This window comes from Bos indicus x Bos taurus, chromosome 29 (assembly GCF_003369695.1).
Source record: "Bos indicus x Bos taurus breed Angus x Brahman F1 hybrid chromosome 29, Bos_hybrid_MaternalHap_v2.0, whole genome shotgun sequence".
Taxonomy (NCBI): domain Eukaryota; kingdom Metazoa; phylum Chordata; class Mammalia; order Artiodactyla; family Bovidae; genus Bos; species Bos indicus x Bos taurus.
In genome coordinates, this window is record NC_040104.1 from 16,484,272 (window position 1) to 16,503,003 (window position 18,732).

General features: G+C 48.8%; 1 protein-coding gene across 8 annotated transcripts in view; it reads left to right on the top strand.

The window, feature by feature from the left end:
• Positions 1–18,732, top strand: part of NTM (neurotrimin) — a 964,242-nt gene that overhangs the window by 937,324 nt on the left and 8,186 nt on the right. For 4 of the 8 annotated variants that reach the window (XM_027531737.1, XM_027531738.1, XM_027531744.1 and 1 more), the window contains 4 exons: positions 2,373–2,507; positions 4,486–4,606; positions 11,038–11,189; positions 14,267–14,302. In XM_027531737.1, the coding sequence (XP_027387538.1) occupies positions 2,373–2,507; positions 4,486–4,606; positions 11,038–11,189; positions 14,267–14,302 (444 nt within the window). Of the gene's footprint in view, positions 1–2,372; positions 2,508–4,485; positions 4,607–11,037; positions 11,190–11,796; positions 12,027–14,266; positions 14,303–18,732 lie in introns of those variants that run through there. The other 4 variants (XM_027531742.1, XM_027531740.1, XM_027531741.1 and 1 more) reach the window with 2 other exon arrangements.

Sequence of the window (18,732 nt, forward strand, 5' to 3'; positions counted from 1 at the left end):
GGTAATACAGATGTAGGTCAGTAGGAAACATACACTTTGCCCAAATCTTAAACTACCCAGCTTCCTTCCCTACATAAAATTGCCTGATATTAATATTGTAAATTTCACATAAAGTAGCACAATGTTCCCACAAAAAACTTGAGAATTAATATATTTTTTTTACTATGATTGCCCTAATATTTACATACTTGCATTTCACCCTATGGCAATATCCCCCTCTCTGCCTCAACTTCTCCATTTGGATGTTCCTATAACAAGTTCCTATAACAATGTAGGAGACCTGGGTTCGATCCCTAGGTCGGGAAGATCCCCTGGAGAAGGAAATGGCAACTCACTCCAGTATTCATGCCTGGAAAATCCCATGGACCAAGGAGCCTGGTGGGCTACAGTCCATGGGGTTACAAAGAGTCGGACACGACTGACTGACTTCATACTTCATACATAACAAGTTCATCGGAGTTTGGTTCCTGTATGTCTTACTGTGGTCGCACAAGAACCTGTTTGATTGGTAGAATTAAACCAGATGCGTGATCTGTGGTTGGAGAGAACAAGGGACCCGGGAACCCTGAGTCGTTTTGTTTCCTTGCTTTGATGGTGTCATCGCAGCCTCCCAGGAGATCTGAGGTCCTACCAGCCACTGTCCTGACACTGGAGCTCAATCCAGAAACAGCTCAGCAGAGCTAATTTATTTCCTAATGCTACAGCACTGTTAATTTATAAATTACACTGGTAATTTGAGCTATTATTAATTTCAGATGGTGTAGGGCAAGCCTAATTAAAATATGACACCAATTGCCACACATATGTACCAAGGACCACCATTTAAAATTAATGGGAATATTAAGTGTGACACGAGTGTCCGCGATGCTCTGCACAGTAATTACAGCGTCTAGCGGGGAAGATCTGACACGTGTAGGCTCACGGTGGGTGCAAGTAAACAACCACAACGTAAAAGGGAGCGCGAGCTCTCCATTCAAGCCTCTTCTCCGCATTTCCTCCACCCTTCATCAGTTCAAGGTTGGTGCTCTTTCCCCTGAAGATGCTTAGGGAGCAGTGACAGACAATTAAGGCCACTGTGACAATTAAGGCCACTGTGCTTACTGGTGGGGACCATGAGTCTCTATGGGCTAATGTTGACTGTCGTCTCAGACTCTGGACTTTGGGGCCCTGCCTGCTACTTTAAGCATGTTCTTGGTTCTTCCCGTGGATTTATTAACACTTGCTTGCCTGCTGTGATAGGTGCTGTCCGCAAGCAATACAGGCAGGGGAGCTCCTGCACGTGTATACCACAGGTTTCATAGGGCAGAAAGACACCTGGGGGATGCTCAAGTTGGACTAGGTCTGGATGATGACAGACTTATCAAGACCCAGGAGTGCTGGCCCCTCTGGGCAGGCAGTGGTTCTTCTGTGTACGAGAGTTGTTTTCTTCTATGTCATTGTCATCACTCTTGCTATTAACCGTTATAAAAATGGTGATCTTAGCAATGTCACTTAACAAATACAAGCATTGTTTACATGTTATTGTTGTTCAGGCGCCCAGTCATGTCCGACTCTCTGTGACCTCATGAACTGCACCACGCCAGGCCTCCCTGTCCATCACCAGCTCCCGGAGTTTGCCCAAGTTCATATCCATTGCATCGGTGATGCCATCCAGCCATCTCATCCTCTGATGCCCTCTTCTCCTTATTTACATACCACGCACATAAGTCTTTGTATGACATCAGTTTCTTTTTATTGTCATATTTATTTTCTGCATCACAGATACAGGCAGCATTATGGAGAGGTTTTATGCCCTGGGGGAAGGACTGTGCCTCTTCCCTCCCCCTCAGAATGGGCCCCCCACACTGTGTTAACAGCCCTGATCCTCTGAGTCTGGACCTCCAGGAAAATCATAGGATAACTGTATAGTGCTTTCAAAGTGGGTTTCAAAGTGCTTTCATGTAATCGGCTTATCATTTGTTCCTCCAGACATCCCGGTGTGCTCTGTGATGACCTAGAGGGGTCATCCTAGGTCATCCCCCATCCCTAGAGGGGTGGGATGGGGGTGCCTATCTCAGACCCAGAGCCTGACTGCTTGGTGAGATTCGGGGAGGGTGAACATTGACATTATTCATCACTTACTGAGAACCGGCAATTCTCCAGACTATGTGCTTGGTCCGGGTGGGAGCATTGTACCTGGTCTGCTGGGGAACCGAGGACAAGCTACTGATGTAAGAGGCAGAAGGGAGGCGGGCGGGGGAACTGGCTTCCGTCCTGAGAATCTGAACTGAGAATAAGCACAGCGCTCTGCAGACGTAGCCGCTCCACACTTGGTTTGCTAAGTTTGTGCCTTCAGTGTTTTTCCTCCTATTTCCTCACCCCTTCTCCTGCAGCTGTGGGCTTTGTGAGTGAAGACGAATACCTGGAAATCCAGGGCATCACCCGGGAGCAGTCGGGGTACTATGAGTGCAGCGCCTCCAACGACGTGGCAGCCCCGGTGGTGCGGAGAGTCAAGGTCACCGTGAACTGTAAGTAGTCTCAGGCGCACCCACCCAGCACCTTCGGGAGGTGCTGCCCTCCTGGCCACAGAGAGAGCTGGACCACAGTGCCAGCCGTGACTCGGGGCGGGAAATGGGGCAGCCTCGCTGTCCATTTTCTGCTTTCAAGAGCAACAGTTCTAAACTCTTAAAGAAAATAAATGGGTGCTGAAAGTAATTTTATATAATCCAAAACTTGACTTAGAGTCCTAAAAGATCATTACATGGCATTCAATGCATAATTTATACAAGCTTGTCTTTGAATCCCAATTTTTACTCATAATGTCACCAAGCTTCTCATTCTCTGGACAGTCATCTCCTTAATAGGGAGCAAAAATAAAAAGCACATGTATGGAAGAAATATTATAACTTATGTTTATGGTATACTTATGTTATCTTATCCTCTTCTAGTTATGTATGTTGATTGACATGGTATACATTCACAATTGAACTATAAATAGATAAACCTACACATATCCAATATGAGAGGGTATATCTCATACCTATGTTTTGCTAATAGAGGTGCTGCTTCTGCTGCTAAGTCGCTTCAGTTGTGTCCGACTCTGTGCGACCCCAGAGACGGCAGCCCACCAGGCTCCCCTGTCCCTGGGATTCTCCAGGCAAGAACACTGGAGTGGGTTGCCATGAACCCCAAAAGCTGGAGGCCACTTCTCTGGACTCCTCCTCTTCCTCCACCAACCCAATTCTCTCTGACATTGATGCTGCTTAATGTCCCTGCTCCCTCATGCATTCTCTCTAGGTTCCCCGTTAGGTCCCCTGACTCAGGTCTCTAGGACATCCGGAAAGTTTTCCCAGCTGTGCTGATTTCAGATGTTCTTAGGACAGAATAGAACCCAAGAGTCAAACCAGCAGACAAGAAGAGTTTCTCCTTCCAAACTTGGGTGGGGTTGGACATAGAGGAAGAATACCTTGGTGTGATGTTTACTCCTTCTTTACTTTAATATGTTGATTCATGTCACAATCTGAGCCTAATTAACACAAAGCACCTGAAGAATCAAGGAAACAGGTGAAGCAATCATGCCATTTTTGTGCCCTACCCCAATTTCTGTTTAAAGTGACATAATTCACAGTTAATAAAGATTAACCTAAACAGTAAGGAGATGTAAGAGAAGGGGAAAACCTATGTAGGGAAATAAGAGAAGTCTATGGGTAAATCAGCACATGGTGTTTATAGCCTGAGGTGGTCAGATGCGGGTCCAGGATTTGGCTTTGAGGTGCAAAAGCAAAGAGAGGAAACATCATTGGGTTTGAGGTTTATGTCCATAAAATAAAAGTGAATTTGTCGCTTGGGAGAAGCACTGCTTTTTTCTGGTGCTGAGACTTGAAAAATAATTTCACTTGAAGGTCTCTATAAATAGAGCATGACAAGCATCACTTGAAATGGCCATGCAATGGCTGGCTGTGGCTCCTTTCCATAACGCATTTCGTGCAACTGTCGGCATGACAGGGGTGGTTTGGCAAAGACTCGGGATGAAAGCAGCCGGAGTACTTAAGTAAAGTTGTTCTGGCTGTGTTCATGGGTCCGGGAAGAACACCTCCAAGAATGACAGATCTGTGTATCCCCCAGGCAATTCTCCATGACTATTATTTCTTGCAACTGAGTTTTTGATGGGAACTGAATAGCTCAAGCTTATATACTCTGGCATAAACCTGGTGTGCAGAACATCTATAGGGCTAGATTAAAGGTACTGTCAAGCCATGGGGCATGCGGTGGATGGCATTGGCTATCTCCTGTGAAAGTGGAAAAGTGTAAACGGGAAATAGGCCTAGATGCCTGCTCATCCCACTGGCGTCCAGAGGGGAGCGGAGGCAGTGCATGCGAGCCTTTCCCTGGTGATGCGGGATGGCTTCATTCTCCGGCACTCCGTGGAGACCAGAGTTAGAGTGGGGCCTGGAGAACACAGCAAAGGGGACATTAAAGATGCTGTCGAATGTCCTCTCTTTGTAGATCCTCCATACATTTCAGAAGCTAAGGGGACCGGCGTGCCTGTGGGACAGAAGGGGACCCTGCAGTGCGAAGCCTCCGCGGTTCCCTCGGCGGAATTCCAGTGGTACAAGGACGACAAAAGGTAAGACTCCCTTCCCCTCTCCCTTCCCCAAGAAGGAGGAAGCTCTTCCAGGCCCCTGGTTCCACACGGACGCAAATGGATTCCTGCAAAGTCCTCTCTCGAACTCCTCCTACCTATGAAGGAGAAACAGAACCCAGACCAGTCTCGTCTTGACGTGAATGAACTTCAGCTGTGTTTGTAATGCTGCCATGCAGAACTATCACTCGCCAGTCAACGAGCCTAAGAAAAACTATTCTTTAGGAAAATGAACTGTCAAAGGAAAGACCACCAGGAGCCCTGGAAAGCCTGTGAATTTTTTATAGACCTGGGAAATAAGTGTTCTGCCTGCAGCTATTTTTAACACATTCTCAGGCTTGCATTAAGGCGTCAGGAGTGCTCCCGGTGCTGAGTTAGCTGCGGCCGAGGACTCGGGTTCCATTCCAGATGCGCTCAGTGGTGGTGCAGGGACGTGTCCGTGACCCGACTTGGCGCTCCTTTGTACAGAGCTTGCACTCTCATGGCAGGAGAAAAGACAAGGGCCTCCCCGTCCCCTCCTATTGTCGCAGCTGCCATCCGGATGTTTGCCGTGATTCACTGAAGTTTGTCACCGAGAGGAGTTATCAAATGGCACGTTAGCACAGGGTTCAGCAGCTCCGAAAGCCAGGCAATTGCTGCCATCAAAGAGCTATTTTAAGGTGGATGAACAGCAATTGATGGGCAAGAGCTGTCCACGGTCAGAACCCAACTTGGTGAAGATGGGAGGGGGCAATGCAGGGTCCTGAGGTGTATGTGGGGTATGGGAGGGAGAAGGAGTGACGAGCCTGAGAAGCTGAGGGAAAAAGCCACAAAACGGGCAACTTTGGGAAGGAGAGAGGGTGAGGAACTCCAGGGCAAGACGCAGATTGAGAACGACGCAGCTGCTGCCCGCAGGACTCAACATCCCCAGTGGCTGGGGCTCTTTACTCAAGAGGCCAGTGTTCACGGCAACACTAGGTACAGTAGCCAAGATGTGCCCACTGACAGATGAATGGATAAAGAAGATGTGGTACGTATATACAATGGAATATTAACCAGCCATAAAACAGCATGAAATAATGCCATTTACAGCAACTTGGATGGACCTGGAGGTTATCATAGTGAGTGAAGTGAAACAAAAAGACAAATACCATATGGTATCACTTATATATGGGATCTAAAATATGACAAATGAACTTATTTACAAGATAGAAACAAACTCACAGATATAGAAATCAAACGTGGTTATCACAGGGGGAAGGGAGGAAGGGAGATAAACTAGGAGTTTGGGATTCACAGATACACATTGCTGTTGCTGCTGCTGCTGCTAAGTCACTCAGTCGTGTCCAACTCTTAGCGACCCCATGGACGGCAGCCCACCAGGCTCCCCCGTCCCTGGGATTCTCCAGGCAAGAACACTGGAGTGGGTTGCCATTTCCTTCTCCAATGCATGAAAGGGAAAAGTGAGAGTGAAGTCGCTCAGTCGTGTCTGACTCTTAGCGACCCCATAGACTGCAGCCCACCAGGCTCCTCTGTCCATCGGATTCTCCAGGCAGGAGTACTGGAGTGGGGTGCCATTGCCTTCTCCGACACACTACTGTTAAATATATATAAAAGAGATTCAACAAGGGAAGGACCTGCTGTATAATAGTACAGGAAACTATATTCAACATTTGGTAATAACCTATAAGAGGAGAGAATCTGCAAAAGAATATATATATATGTGTGTGTGTGTGTGTGTGTGTGTGTGTGTATGAATGTATAACTAACTCACTTTGCAGTACACTTGAAGTTAACATGACGCTGTAAATCAACTATACTTCAATAAAAAATAAAGTTAGGGCCTTCCCTGGTGGTCCAGTGGTTAGGACTCTGCTTCCACTGCAGGGCGTGCAGAGTTGACCCCTAGTCTGGGAATTAACATCCCGCGTGCCACATGGGGCAGCCAGATTTTTTTTTTTTTACTTTACAATATTGTATTGGTTTGGCCAGTCAGCACCAAGAACCCCTCTAGTCTCTAACTTTGTTTACAACCAAGTCACTTAGTCAGAAGTTCCACTGTGGCTCATTATAATCCTTCCAAGTGAGAAGCACTACTTTTTGTTCTTAAGCGCCAATTCTGGCAGCAACTTGGGTGCACCGTTTTCATCTAGCCCATTTTGTATATGTATGTACTGAGACAGATTGAGTAAAAGCAGACTCAGAAAGAGATTAGAAGAAATAACTGGCTTTTCCCCTTTTTCCCAAAAATTCATAATTAAGCAGAAGGGAATGGTATTTTCCCAATAAATAAACATGGGTATCTTTCTTCAAAATCCTGCTTCATTTCTCCATCCATTTTATCTTTTCTTTTATACTAAGAATAAAACTGAGACGTGAAAGTCCAATATCAGAAAACATAGCAAGAAAACAGAAATCGGTTGAGCTCCAGGGTAAATTCCTGAACTTTCAATGGTTCAGATCTTCAAGGAAATTAATCAGCTACATCCTGTTTTTCTAATCCTTGATGGGATGAAAATGCAAGCAAAATGTGGAGGAAACAAAATCTTAAAAGACGTGGAGGAAAGATTAGCCCTTAGGCAGAAGTGGCCAATGGTGGGCATACGAAGGGCGAGCTCAGCTCTGCACAGCTGCTGTATCACAGGGAGGGGGCTGCGGGCTTCACCTAGGACAAGAGAGCCGGACTGACAGCATCTCCATGGGCAGGGGGCTTTCAGAGCCCTGGGCTCAGGCAGCTCTGAGTCCTCTGTCTGAGCCCTTCTCCAGGCAGCTCCTTTTCTCTCCTTTAGTTGATTCTGCTCAGTTTTTCTATTTGTTCTTCATTTATTTACCCCCTACCCCGTGTTCTCCCATTGAATGGAGGTGTCTGCCCTCTGGACACCAGGCTCTTGAAGAGCATCTCTGCCTCTGAACTCTTGTCACTGCCTGTCCTTCCTGGACCACTGGCAGGTCACTCCTCCCGGGAGGTCTCCCAGGGAAGATGGCCCCCACTAGAGGGAAGGCCACCTCTGCTGCTGCTGCTGCTAAGTCACTTCAGTGGTGTCCGACTCTGTGCAACCCCATAGATGGCAGCCCACCTGGCTCCCCCGTCCCTGGGATTCTCCAGGCAAGAACACTGGAGTGGGTTGCCATTTCCTTCTCCAATGCATGAAAGTGAAAAGTGAAAGTGAAGTTGCTCAGTCATTTCCGACTCTTATCAACCCCATGGACTGCAGCCTATCAGGCTCCTCTGTCCATGGGATTTTCCAGGCAAGAGTACTGGAGTGGAGTGCCAAGGCCACCTCTAACCTAACTGATATCCCAGGTGAGATGAGCGGATTTCTGAGACCAATCAAAGTAAAGGAGTCCTTGTAATGGAGACAGGCAGTTTTCTCAGAATGTAGGGTAGATGTCTCTCTTGACTGCATTCTAGTCACTCAGTGCCCGCCACCACCGTGTGTGCCATGGATCAAAGGGAGAGGAAAGGGAACCCTGTCCTTAATAAGGACCACTCATCTGTAGGGACTTGAATTCTTGAAAAGCATGAAGAAGCTGAAGCCTGGTAGTGATACTGAACTGGCCTCTGTACCCTGACACCAGATTGACTGTCTCAGAGACAGAGTTTTGGGTGAAGAAGAAGAGAATAGCTTTATTGCTTTGCCAGGAAAAGGGGGTCACAGTGGGTTCATGCCCTCAAAACTTTGTGTCCCAACCTGGAGGGGATAATGGGGAGTTTTATAGTAATGGTTCCGAGAGGAGGGTGGGATCAGCTAGTGGACATTCTTCTGATTGGCTGATGGTGAGATAATCAGGGATCAGCAACATTAACATTTTGTACTTGTGGGCAGTTTGTAGTTAACTTTTCCCACCTGGTGGTGGTTTCAACATCTGCTAAACAACTCAAAGATATTATGTGTACGCCTTAAAGGGGAGAGGAGGGCATGGCAACCCACTCCAGTATTCTTGCCTGGAGAATTCCATGGCCAGAGGAGCCTGGCAGGCTACAGTTCACGGGGTCACAGAGTTGGACACAACTGAAGCAACTTAGCACGCACACATCGCTTAACAGCCTCCCCAGTGGCCTTGAAGGGGAAACAAGACCCTGTCCCAAGGCTGTCCCATTGCTTCTTGGCTGCTTCTCCCTGTCTGGCATGCCGTCCCTTCCCTAATTAGCAAGTGTTTGAACCTGCCCTTTGCAACTCAGGGAAGGCTAGGAGGCTGAATGAAACCTATTTCCTACAAACTAGAAAACTGAGGATACAGAAAGGCTTTGTGCACCAGAGCTCCACAGGGTCCTGCTCAGTTTCAGCACACCTGTCTCAGCATAGCTGTCTCAGTTTCAGACACCTCCATTCTGCCATTGCGTGGAGGCGTCTGTCCTCTGTGGCACGTGGAACTGTGTGACCACACGGAGCATCAACCCAGAAGCTGCAAAATGCTGCCGAATACCACTGCCCGCCCTGCTCTGCTTTTAGCTAAAGACATTTCAGAGCTGTCAGCAAAGCCTGCTTTCTGGGCAAGTGTCTCTCCCCACTGCAGAGCTGAAATCTAATTCACAGCTTGGTCCCCATGTGACGACTTCCTCCCCAGCCCAGGGCTGGCTTCACAATGGCAAAAGGGATCAATAAGGTTGAGGAATGCAGAGAAGCCTCTGGCAGGTGGGCTGCAGAGCCTCCTGTGGACAGCATCCCCTGCAGGACAGCAACAGAACAAGCTGGAGATAGAACGGTGGCTTCTGGCTGCACAGCCAGACACCTCATTCCTTTCGGACTGTGCTCCCATTATAACAAAGTACGTGGACCCGGGCTGGTTCGCTGTCCCGCGTGTGGGAGAGATAAAAGCACCCAGATGAACATCTACAGGATGGAAAGCAGCACAGTTCCCACAGCCCCGCTCTGACTTCCCTGGAGACAGACGCTGGGTTGGGACAGAGGCCCGAATCCTGGTCTTCTCATCACAGCGGTCACAAGTCTTGGCGACGGAGAGAACCGTCCATTCGTCCTGCAGAGAGGACACCTTCAGAGAATGATACAGCAGCTGATGTCGCTGCCAAAACTGTCCTGTGGGCCAGGGGCAGGAAGGAGTTTGCAATGTCTCACTCCATGGAAATACATTATTTTGAATAACATTTTATGGTTTACAAAGCATTTTTTCATCATTGCCCTGCTGGGCTTTACTTTCTATTTCTGCCTGGAATATTGTCTTTCTCGGTTTGATGACTCCAGTACCAACCATTTGCCTCAATTTCTGCCCTGCGAACCCATTCCAACATGTGTCCACCTTGACATATTGTCCTGTCCGCATGTCCTGCTCCAGCCAGGGCTACACAGGCAGCTGAGCTTTTGGGATCACTCCCTGAGATCCTCCATTTAGAAGGATGGTTGTCCCCACTGGTGATTATCTTTCCTGTAGCATAGACAGCTCCTAGGCAAGGAAGACAAATTATTTCAGGGAAACTAACAGTTTGGCTTAAAGCCTGTTCTCCGAAATAGGACATCCCAGCGGTTTTTACAAAGACGAGCGCTGGTCTCATGATTTCCATGAAGACATGCAGGTTCAATAGGAATTGCTCTTAACAACCTACAAAGAAGGAGAAGGTGGCCCCACCCACCACCGAAGCAGTTTTTCCTTTCCCTCTCTGTCTGCCCCGTAATAGTGTCTGCATTTGTAACAAGTGTGTCTGGCTGTCCTCCCCACCTCTCTCCCTGGCTTTTATTAGTGGGCCCCAGCCGCTGGTCTTAGCCCTTATGGCACGCTGGACTCCATGACGGGGTAAGACAGCCAGCGAGGTGGTCCTGGCCACCTGAGAGCACACGCTCAGGCTTCTGTAATCACTCCCAGGATGAGATGCTCAAGTGCAATGGACACCCAGGCCCATCAGGGTCCCCTAGTGTGAAAACAGTCCCTGATTCTTTTATCCTGATCAGGGCCCAAGATAAATGACCCTCTGCAGAATGTCTCAAGTTCTTAAGGGACAGTGTTACTACCAGGTGCATGAAAAACTCTGCTCTTTCAAACCTGTCGGGTTTTTCTCCTGTTTGAAGACTAGATTCTTCATTTTCATGGTTGCCACCATCATCATCTTCATCAATAACATCAATTATCCAGCACCTACTGCTCGGATCCTGTGGGGCTGAATGGCACACAGCTGGTGCATTGTATTTGTTGAAGGCACCTGCCTTCAGAGAACTTCAATAACTGCACAGAGAGATGAAGATCTGCATTGTGCCAAGCATGTCTCTGGGCACAGACATAAAACAGAGAAATGTAATTATGTATGCCATGGTGGCGAACTTGTTGTGTGGTTGAGTGGGAAAAAAAATGGGATTATAGTGATGCCAGAAAGGGGGAAGAGGGAAGATCACTAATTCCAGAGTTTTTCTTCTTCCTCGTGAGGAAAAATACATATAACCATCCCCTTTTTCCTCTCTTTTCGGTCTGTCTCTTGTTTGTCTCAGGCTGGTTGAAGGAAAGAAGGGGGTCAAAGTGGAAAACAGACCTTTCCTGTCAAAACTCATCTTCTTCAACGTCTCTGAACACGACTATGGGAACTACACGTGTGTGGCCTCCAACAAGCTGGGTCACACCAATGCCAGCATCACACTGTTCGGTGAGACGGAGCCCCACGCTGGACCAGAAGGAGCGTGGTGGGGGGTGGGCAAGGAGGAGAGTCAGGAGTAGTTAGGCGGGGGTGGGTGAGAAGGACGGGATGAGGAGGGAGGGGGGGAGAGAGAAACAGTACACGTGTGAAAGGAGACACCGGGTTTCATCCTGTGCTAGAGGTCTGACACTGCAGGAAAGGGTTTGGGGGATACTGAAGTGACGTTGAACTTTCCCCCGCAGTATCTCCTTAACTGACCATGGGGATTGCAATCGCATCTAGTCAAGAACCCAGAGAGGAACATACACTATTTCCATACTTCTTCCCTGGATGAGTGTGAAATGTTACCATTTCTGAAACTTTTTCTAGTCCTCAGGATATAAGAGAAACTGCATTGTATTGATAAAAGTAGACTCCTGTGGGCCTTGGGATCCTGAGTAATGTTAGTGTCAGAGGGAGAATTAACATAGCCAGTGGGTGTGTCCCTGGTTCTTCATTTGTGTCCTAGGGTGTTGTCTGGCTGCATTAAGATATTATCTGTCCTACCGAGCCACCATCTCGACAGAAGTCGCATAATCATTCATGCATTAATTCATTCAGTCACTCTTTATTGAAGGACTAATCTGGGCAAGGCAAGTTGCGGTGCCTTCATTGCACACCCGGCAACTATAAGGATGCCAGAAACAAGGGAAGGAGGCAAGTAAACAGACTTAGATCCCCAGGTCTCACGCTTCTTCGGGGAGAACAGTCACACAGACCTGAGCCTGGATGCCCGAGGGCCATCCTGCATCTCTGACGGGCTCCCTGCCCAGGAAGATGCAGACTGACCACACAGCCCATGGGTCTGCACACAGCCTTTGCGGGGGTGGGGGGGTGGGGGGTGGGAGGCACATCCCCCCAGGCTCCAGCAAGTACCTTAGCTTGGAATCCTTCAAATTTGTTCCTCGATCTCCCATGTTAACAAGCACTCTTGAGTGTCCTGGGGAGGGAAGGTAAGGAAGCTAGCAGATCATTGGCAGGAGCCTAAACCCCTTTATTCTGAGAACTCCCAGATAACCCCAGAGTTCCATAAAGCACTCCTCACCCCCTGCCCACCCTGCCACATCTCCTCCATGGCACCACAGACCCCTATCAGATCGTCCAGACAGCCCACCTGTGTTCTTCCCCTGCTCCATCCAGATTTCCAAATTGCATTCCATCTCCCCTTTTACCCAGCACATAAAATAAAGCCCAGCTTTATCCTCCAGGGCTTGGAGGCGGCAGGCTGCCCTTGATCCCAGAACTGGCAGACTGGAATGGGCAGAGCTGTGATTAGACTGATTGATGTGTCTGACGCCTCCCACCCAGGGACAGTCATCAGGGCCGCTCACGTTTGTCAGCCTTTTGGCTTTTTGGCAGGTGTCTGTCTGCATGAACAGAAGGACCATGATTAGGAAGGGGCGGCCCCACCTCCCCTTGCCTCCCAGATCCGAGGCTGTCCCCGCCCTCCACCCACAGCCTTCCTCTTCCCTGTAAACAGTCTCCCTCCTCCTTTGACCCCTTTGCTCCTCCAAATCAGATGCATGAAATGGTTTTGCAACTGACTTTATCACTGCTGTCTAATTCCCTGGCCTCATCCCCTGAAGACATCTAAGATGAGAAGAGAGAGAAAAAGCAAACTTTAAGAGTGAAATACCAGCATTTGTGACAAGCAATGCAGTGAAGCATGCACCATAAATCTGCTCCTTTTCACAGACCCGTGTTTGGCAATTAAGACCTCTGCCCGCATGCCCGGCAGTCTGTCAGCATCCCCTGCTCCCCGCGTGTCCTGTGGGACGGCCCTACAGTTGCCAGCTTTCTGGAGTCCAGGGGACTCTCTAAAGACATGTCTGGAAAAGTCACAGTATGGATTCAAGTAGGTTTAGAAAGACTAGATCAAACAAAGATGAATTGGGTCCGTGTGGGGATGTTCTTTAACACAGGAGGGCTCAGAGCCCTTGCATGCTAAATCTCTAAGAGGGAGAAACAGTTTGGAACATTTCCAAATTTAATCAAACAGCAACCAGGTTTTTAGCCTCATTTAAGAGAGTGTTTCTGAGAAGCCCGTCACAGCATGACCACCTGGGTGACACCTAGTTCCTTGAGGCTATAAAATCCCATTAACGTGCCACGCCTACATTTCCACCCCCTAGGCTCACACTGCAGCTGGTCCACACAGCCTAGCCCCCAAACTCTTTATCAACGCCCACTATCAATAAGGCCTCTTGACAGATACAAACGTGTTAGCGAGTTTTCTATGCCCTTTCCTATGATCAGACCCGTCAAGCCGACTTGGGCAGGTTAGAAAGCAGCCTTTGCTTTCTGTGAATACACAAACTTTGTGATGAAACTCCTTCTTCTGTAGCATCCAAGAGCCAGCTAAATCAACATCATTTTGCCACCAACCTGCTCGGAAGCAGCACACATGACCTGATGTTGAAAAGTGAGGGATGCTGGTGCTGGTTAGATTCCTTCAGGATCAATACCTTTGAGGGACTACAGTCAAATGGGGAAGGGGTGGTCCTTCCAACAGGAACCCTACCAGTAGGATTCTGAGAACCTGGTCCCTAAGGCTCCGGAGGTGTCAGGGGACCAGGAGAATTCAGCCCCTGGGATCCTGAATCACAGAGATTCCTGGGGGACCTTGCTTCTGCCGTGGTGCTGGGAGGCCAGAAATCCCTAAACTTGGTCTCTCCAAGTGAACCAATGGAGCTGTGGATGAGACACAGATCTCATCTGGAAAGAGGCTTCGATCCTCTGCTACCAAGTCAGCACCCCAGCTCAGCACACGCCCAGAGTCCGTGCTCCTGTGGGGGCTGTGAATGCATGGCCAGCCCCTCGCCTTTCAACCTCGGCATCACGTGTGCACGCACCCAGCCCTTCACCGTTCCTCATCTGCATCTTGCCCCACCACCTCTGGTTTTTGTGTGTTCCTTTATTTTTCCATCCCTCCAGAAATGTTTGTGAAAGCCGGTATACAAACTATATATGATGGATATATAGCTACTGTATATAATATGTGTGTTTGTTTTCATTTTTCTCTCCTGTGTGTCCCTCACCCGATATAGAGCTAAGTGAGCCTACAAGCTCATCTTTGTTGCAAGGTCAGTATCCCCCCTCCCCCTGCTTTATGGGTTCTCCCCTCCCCGCTTTCTCCCAGAGCCTCCTCCCCCTGCCCTGCTGTGTGTTCCCCGAGGCTCCTGTCTGTCCAGCAGCTAGTGGATGGCGGCAGGCACTAAGTGGGTTACTGGGAGCCGATGAAACTCCAAGGACCCCCTTACTCTCTGCTCACATTGCCCTCCTCCCCTGAAGGGCTGGGAAGGGAGAAGAAAAGAAACAACCCTATCTTCTCAAAGCCTGGAGGTCTGCATGGAGACAAAAGGCTCAGAGAGTGAGGCTTGGGGCAACAGGCAGAGAAGTCCACCCACTGAGTGCTTCTCATAGGAGCCCCCAGTGAAAACCCCACCCCCCATCAGCCACAGAAGTAAACCTCCAGTGCAGGGAGTTTCAGAGGGTCCGTAAGCTGCCACAGAGCATTCATGGGGAGTGTCTTCAGGGAGGAAGGTGGGCAGGTGCCCCTGCAAGGTCCTTGGAGTGGACGCCACTGAGCTCCTGTCCAGAGCCCGACATCCAGGGGTGCCGTGCACTTGGGCAGGTCAGGAAGTATCGTTCAGACTCAGTTTCCTCTTCTGAGCCATAGAACTGACCCGCCTTACAATCTGAGCGTTGTTCTAGCCTTTGCCTGAGAACACATAGTAAAAAGGCTTTGAAAACCACCAGGTGCGTCTTGAACGATTGGAGCCCAGTCTCTGGTTACAGGAGCCCCCCATATCATGATCCAGGGGTTCATGAACTCATTTCTCAAGCCCTCTCCCTAGCTTCTTTCCACCTCTTCCATGCCAACCCTCCCCACACTGTGATACCTGCATCTCTCGCCTCGTTTTACTCAGCCCCTCAAATTTTCTCAAGGTCCCTAGCCTAGCTAAAGTGATTCATTTAGACCATGACGAAATGTTCAGAAGTGGGCCCAGGCTGAGTGGTGGAGTCGGACACATGGTGTGTGTGCCGCAAACTTCCTGCTGAGGACAGTGCCGACCCTCGGAGAGCCCCCCGGGAAAGCGGCTGTGACCACAGTGAAGAGAGGGTCTTTCCCCACTTCTTGCCATCCTTCTCATCCCACCTAGCACCCCCTTCATCCTGTTCATCCACTCACATCTGGCCATGCAAGTAATCATCAGAGGATGGCATTAGACTTGGGGAGGGGGAGACGGAAGGAAATGAATTATATGGAAAATTATTTGACAGAAGAGGAGAAAGCTTTTATGGTGAGAAGATTCAGGGATGCAGTATTCACCTTAGTGATACAGAGCGCCATGGTGATGAACCACAAACAGGAAAATGAAACAGAAATAGAAAGAAAGGGAAGTCAATGGAAGGCTCCAGGTTCAATTAGTGATTCGACGTATGCTTATTGAACCCCTGACCAAGGCATATCCACAGATCTTGAAGAACGTTGGAAAAGTAGCAAAGGACATAAATGGTGAAAGGGATGTGTGAGAGGCTGGAGGTAGGCAGAGGAAACTTGCAAGGGACTTTAAGTGACTTACAGTGACTCAGCTCATTGTAATCATTGATATCTGTATTCTCAGCTGGAAAGGGAACTTTTGAAACAGGGATTGGTTCCTAAGGAGTTAGAACTCCACTGAAGGTGCACCCCATGGATGGAGGAAGCACATCCCACATCGAAGCCAACAGTAACAAAACTGACCAGAAGCAAACAAATCCCTGCCTGGTTCTGAGCAGGGCACTAGGAGCAGAGGCTCCACCTGCCGACTCGGAGCTGAGCATCCTCACCGCGCTCTGTGCTCTGTGATCCACTGTGAATGTGGGGCAGGGTCTCCATGCCAGCTCTCTTCTCTACATTGCTCCCACCCCATCACCCTTCTCATTGGGTACAGGGCAATGGGTCAAGGCCAGTGCTGTAGATGGTAGAATCCTGGAATATTCCAAGACTTGGATTAGTGTGGTCTTCAGTATAGCTGTCGGACTCTTGTACACTAAGGACTATATTAGAGAAAAAAGACCATGCTCTCGGGACATTTATCTTATGCATCCCTCTCTCTGTGTGTATGTGTGTGTTGCTTTTTCCTCCTCCATGGCTAGCCTACCCTAGAACAGAGAGCTACCTCGCTTCTCTGGAATATGCCCAGGTTATGCTCCCCTCATCTAGATGGATTTCCACCTATGAGGAACACTTAGCTTTAAGAGACATTCCAACCTATTTTGTTATTCAGTATCCGAATGGTCCAGAAGGATCCAGAAGAGAATTTAGTTCCTTCTCAGCATTGTCTGCCACCCTGATGTATTTCTCTGCTCCCCCTCTCGCACACACAATGGATTGCGTGTCCCCCTCTTGTGTTAATATGTAGTGCTGCAGGACTCCTGCCAGCATAACTAAGGACTGGCAGACCCACCACCATCCCTCATGCCCTCCCTCATAGGCAAGCGTGCCGGGGACGCACTCAGCAGCTCGGTGGCTGTTCATTTCCCATCCCTGGTCCATTGTCTTCTATCTCCTGGGCTAGGAGTCAGATTCGATGGTATCAATAGTCTGGGGAAGGTCGGCTGATTCATGCCGGCGAACCTCGCAGTGACCATCAAATCATCTTAATAGAGAATAGGGGAGTAAGTCAGCTCTGTGCATCAGAAGAAACAGTTGCAGTGGGAGAGAGGATCTGTTCTTCCCTGCTGAGGATGAGAGAGAGCTCATTAAACCCAGCCTCTCGGCAGTTAGCATTTCTATGGTACGTGTGTCTAAATACAGAAGGTGCCAAACTAAAATCCCCTCGCCCTATTTCTGGAATGTTTGTGTATCTTATGTATCCATTCTGGCATGAATCCAGCCCTCTTCTGCTCACTAGGACAGCAGCCCTGTGCTCACCTAGGAACTTGGATTCAGCTGGGTTTGGTGGCAGAGAGATCGTGTTATAGATTGACCATTGACTTCTCTGAGTCACCACTTTAATCTTTGATTACTGATCTGCCCACAGCCTTTTCCAGAGTGGCTTCTTGGGGCAGCTAATGTCCAGTTGGATCAAGAGTTGTATCATGTCTCAGGTGCCTTTAAAGAGTAGACTGAGAGTTTGAATACATGGGGACCTACTCAGGTGTTTTTGGTCAAATGTTCTGGTTGAGTTTAGATGGAGTCATCTCTAGGTTATCTTTCCTTCTATATGCAAGGATCTTTGCACGGAGAATCCTATCACTTCGATGCAAAAGGCTTTAATGTCATTTGCTTTTTCTCAGCTTTATTTTCCCTTATTTCAGGTATAATGGATGAGTAAAATCGTACGATATTTAAAGTGTGCATCATGGTGATTAGATACCTGTACACAAGATGGAGGGCTTCCCAGGTGATGCTAGTGGTAAAGAACCCACCAGCCAATACAGGGGACACAAGAGATGCAGGTTCAATCCCCGGGTTGGGAAGATCCCCTGGAGAAGGAAATGACACCCCACTCCAGTATTCTTGCCTGGGAAATCCCATGGACCAGCCTGGTGGGATACAGTCTATGGGGTCGCAAAGAGTCGGACACAACTGAAGTGACTTAGCATGCACACACGCACATACTCTGTGGACGGATTTCCCAGCCTCTGTATCCAGGTGAACATATGCAGAGGCCCCCAGCTAACGAGGAAAGATGAGAGGTCAGCCTGCTTCTGGCCAGTCAGCAGGACAGGCTCTATGCATTGTCCTGAGAGCCTAACTGGTGAATGGAGGTCTTTCTGGTCCAGCCAGCAGAGGGGAACTGATGCCCAGCATTTCCCCAGGCAGGTCCCAGCATCTGGGATGCAGATCTTACTGTCTTAGATCACCCCAGAGAGAGGAAGCCCTCGGGGCCAGCTGGTTACAGTCTGACTCATCAAGAGAGGTCAGCTATCAAAGGCCTGGCCTCCTCCAGTACACAGAACCTCGCTCACTAATATCTCAAAGATGCATAGATGAATGCCGGTTAACTTTACAGATCAAACAGAGCATGGGCACCTGCATTCATATTACTGCAGGAGGGCCTAAGCTTTAGTTTTATAATAAAGCCTGCAGACTTCAGGGCTTCCCTGGTGACTCAGATGATAAAGAATCCACCTGGAATGCAGGAGACCCAGGTTCAACCCCTGGGTTGGGAAGATCCTGGAGGAGGGCACGGTAACCCACTCCAATATTCTTGCCTGGAAAATCCCATGGTCAGAGGATCCTGCAGGCTGCAGTCCATGGGATTGCAAAGAGTCGAACACAGCTGAGATATAAACACTTCCACTTCTGCTTCTGCAGACTTCAACTAATTAGAAGGTAGTCTGGTGACCAAAGAAAAAAGGTTGTTCTACAGAGAAGTGTTTATTGGCTTAGGGGCTCAGGCTCCAGGGTACTAGCTTCCCCAGCCAAGACACGGCAGGGATGCTGGATCTCTGAATCAGAGATCCAATGTGAGCATTCTGCCCCAACCCCCACTCAACCTATGCCACCTGACTTCCCAGC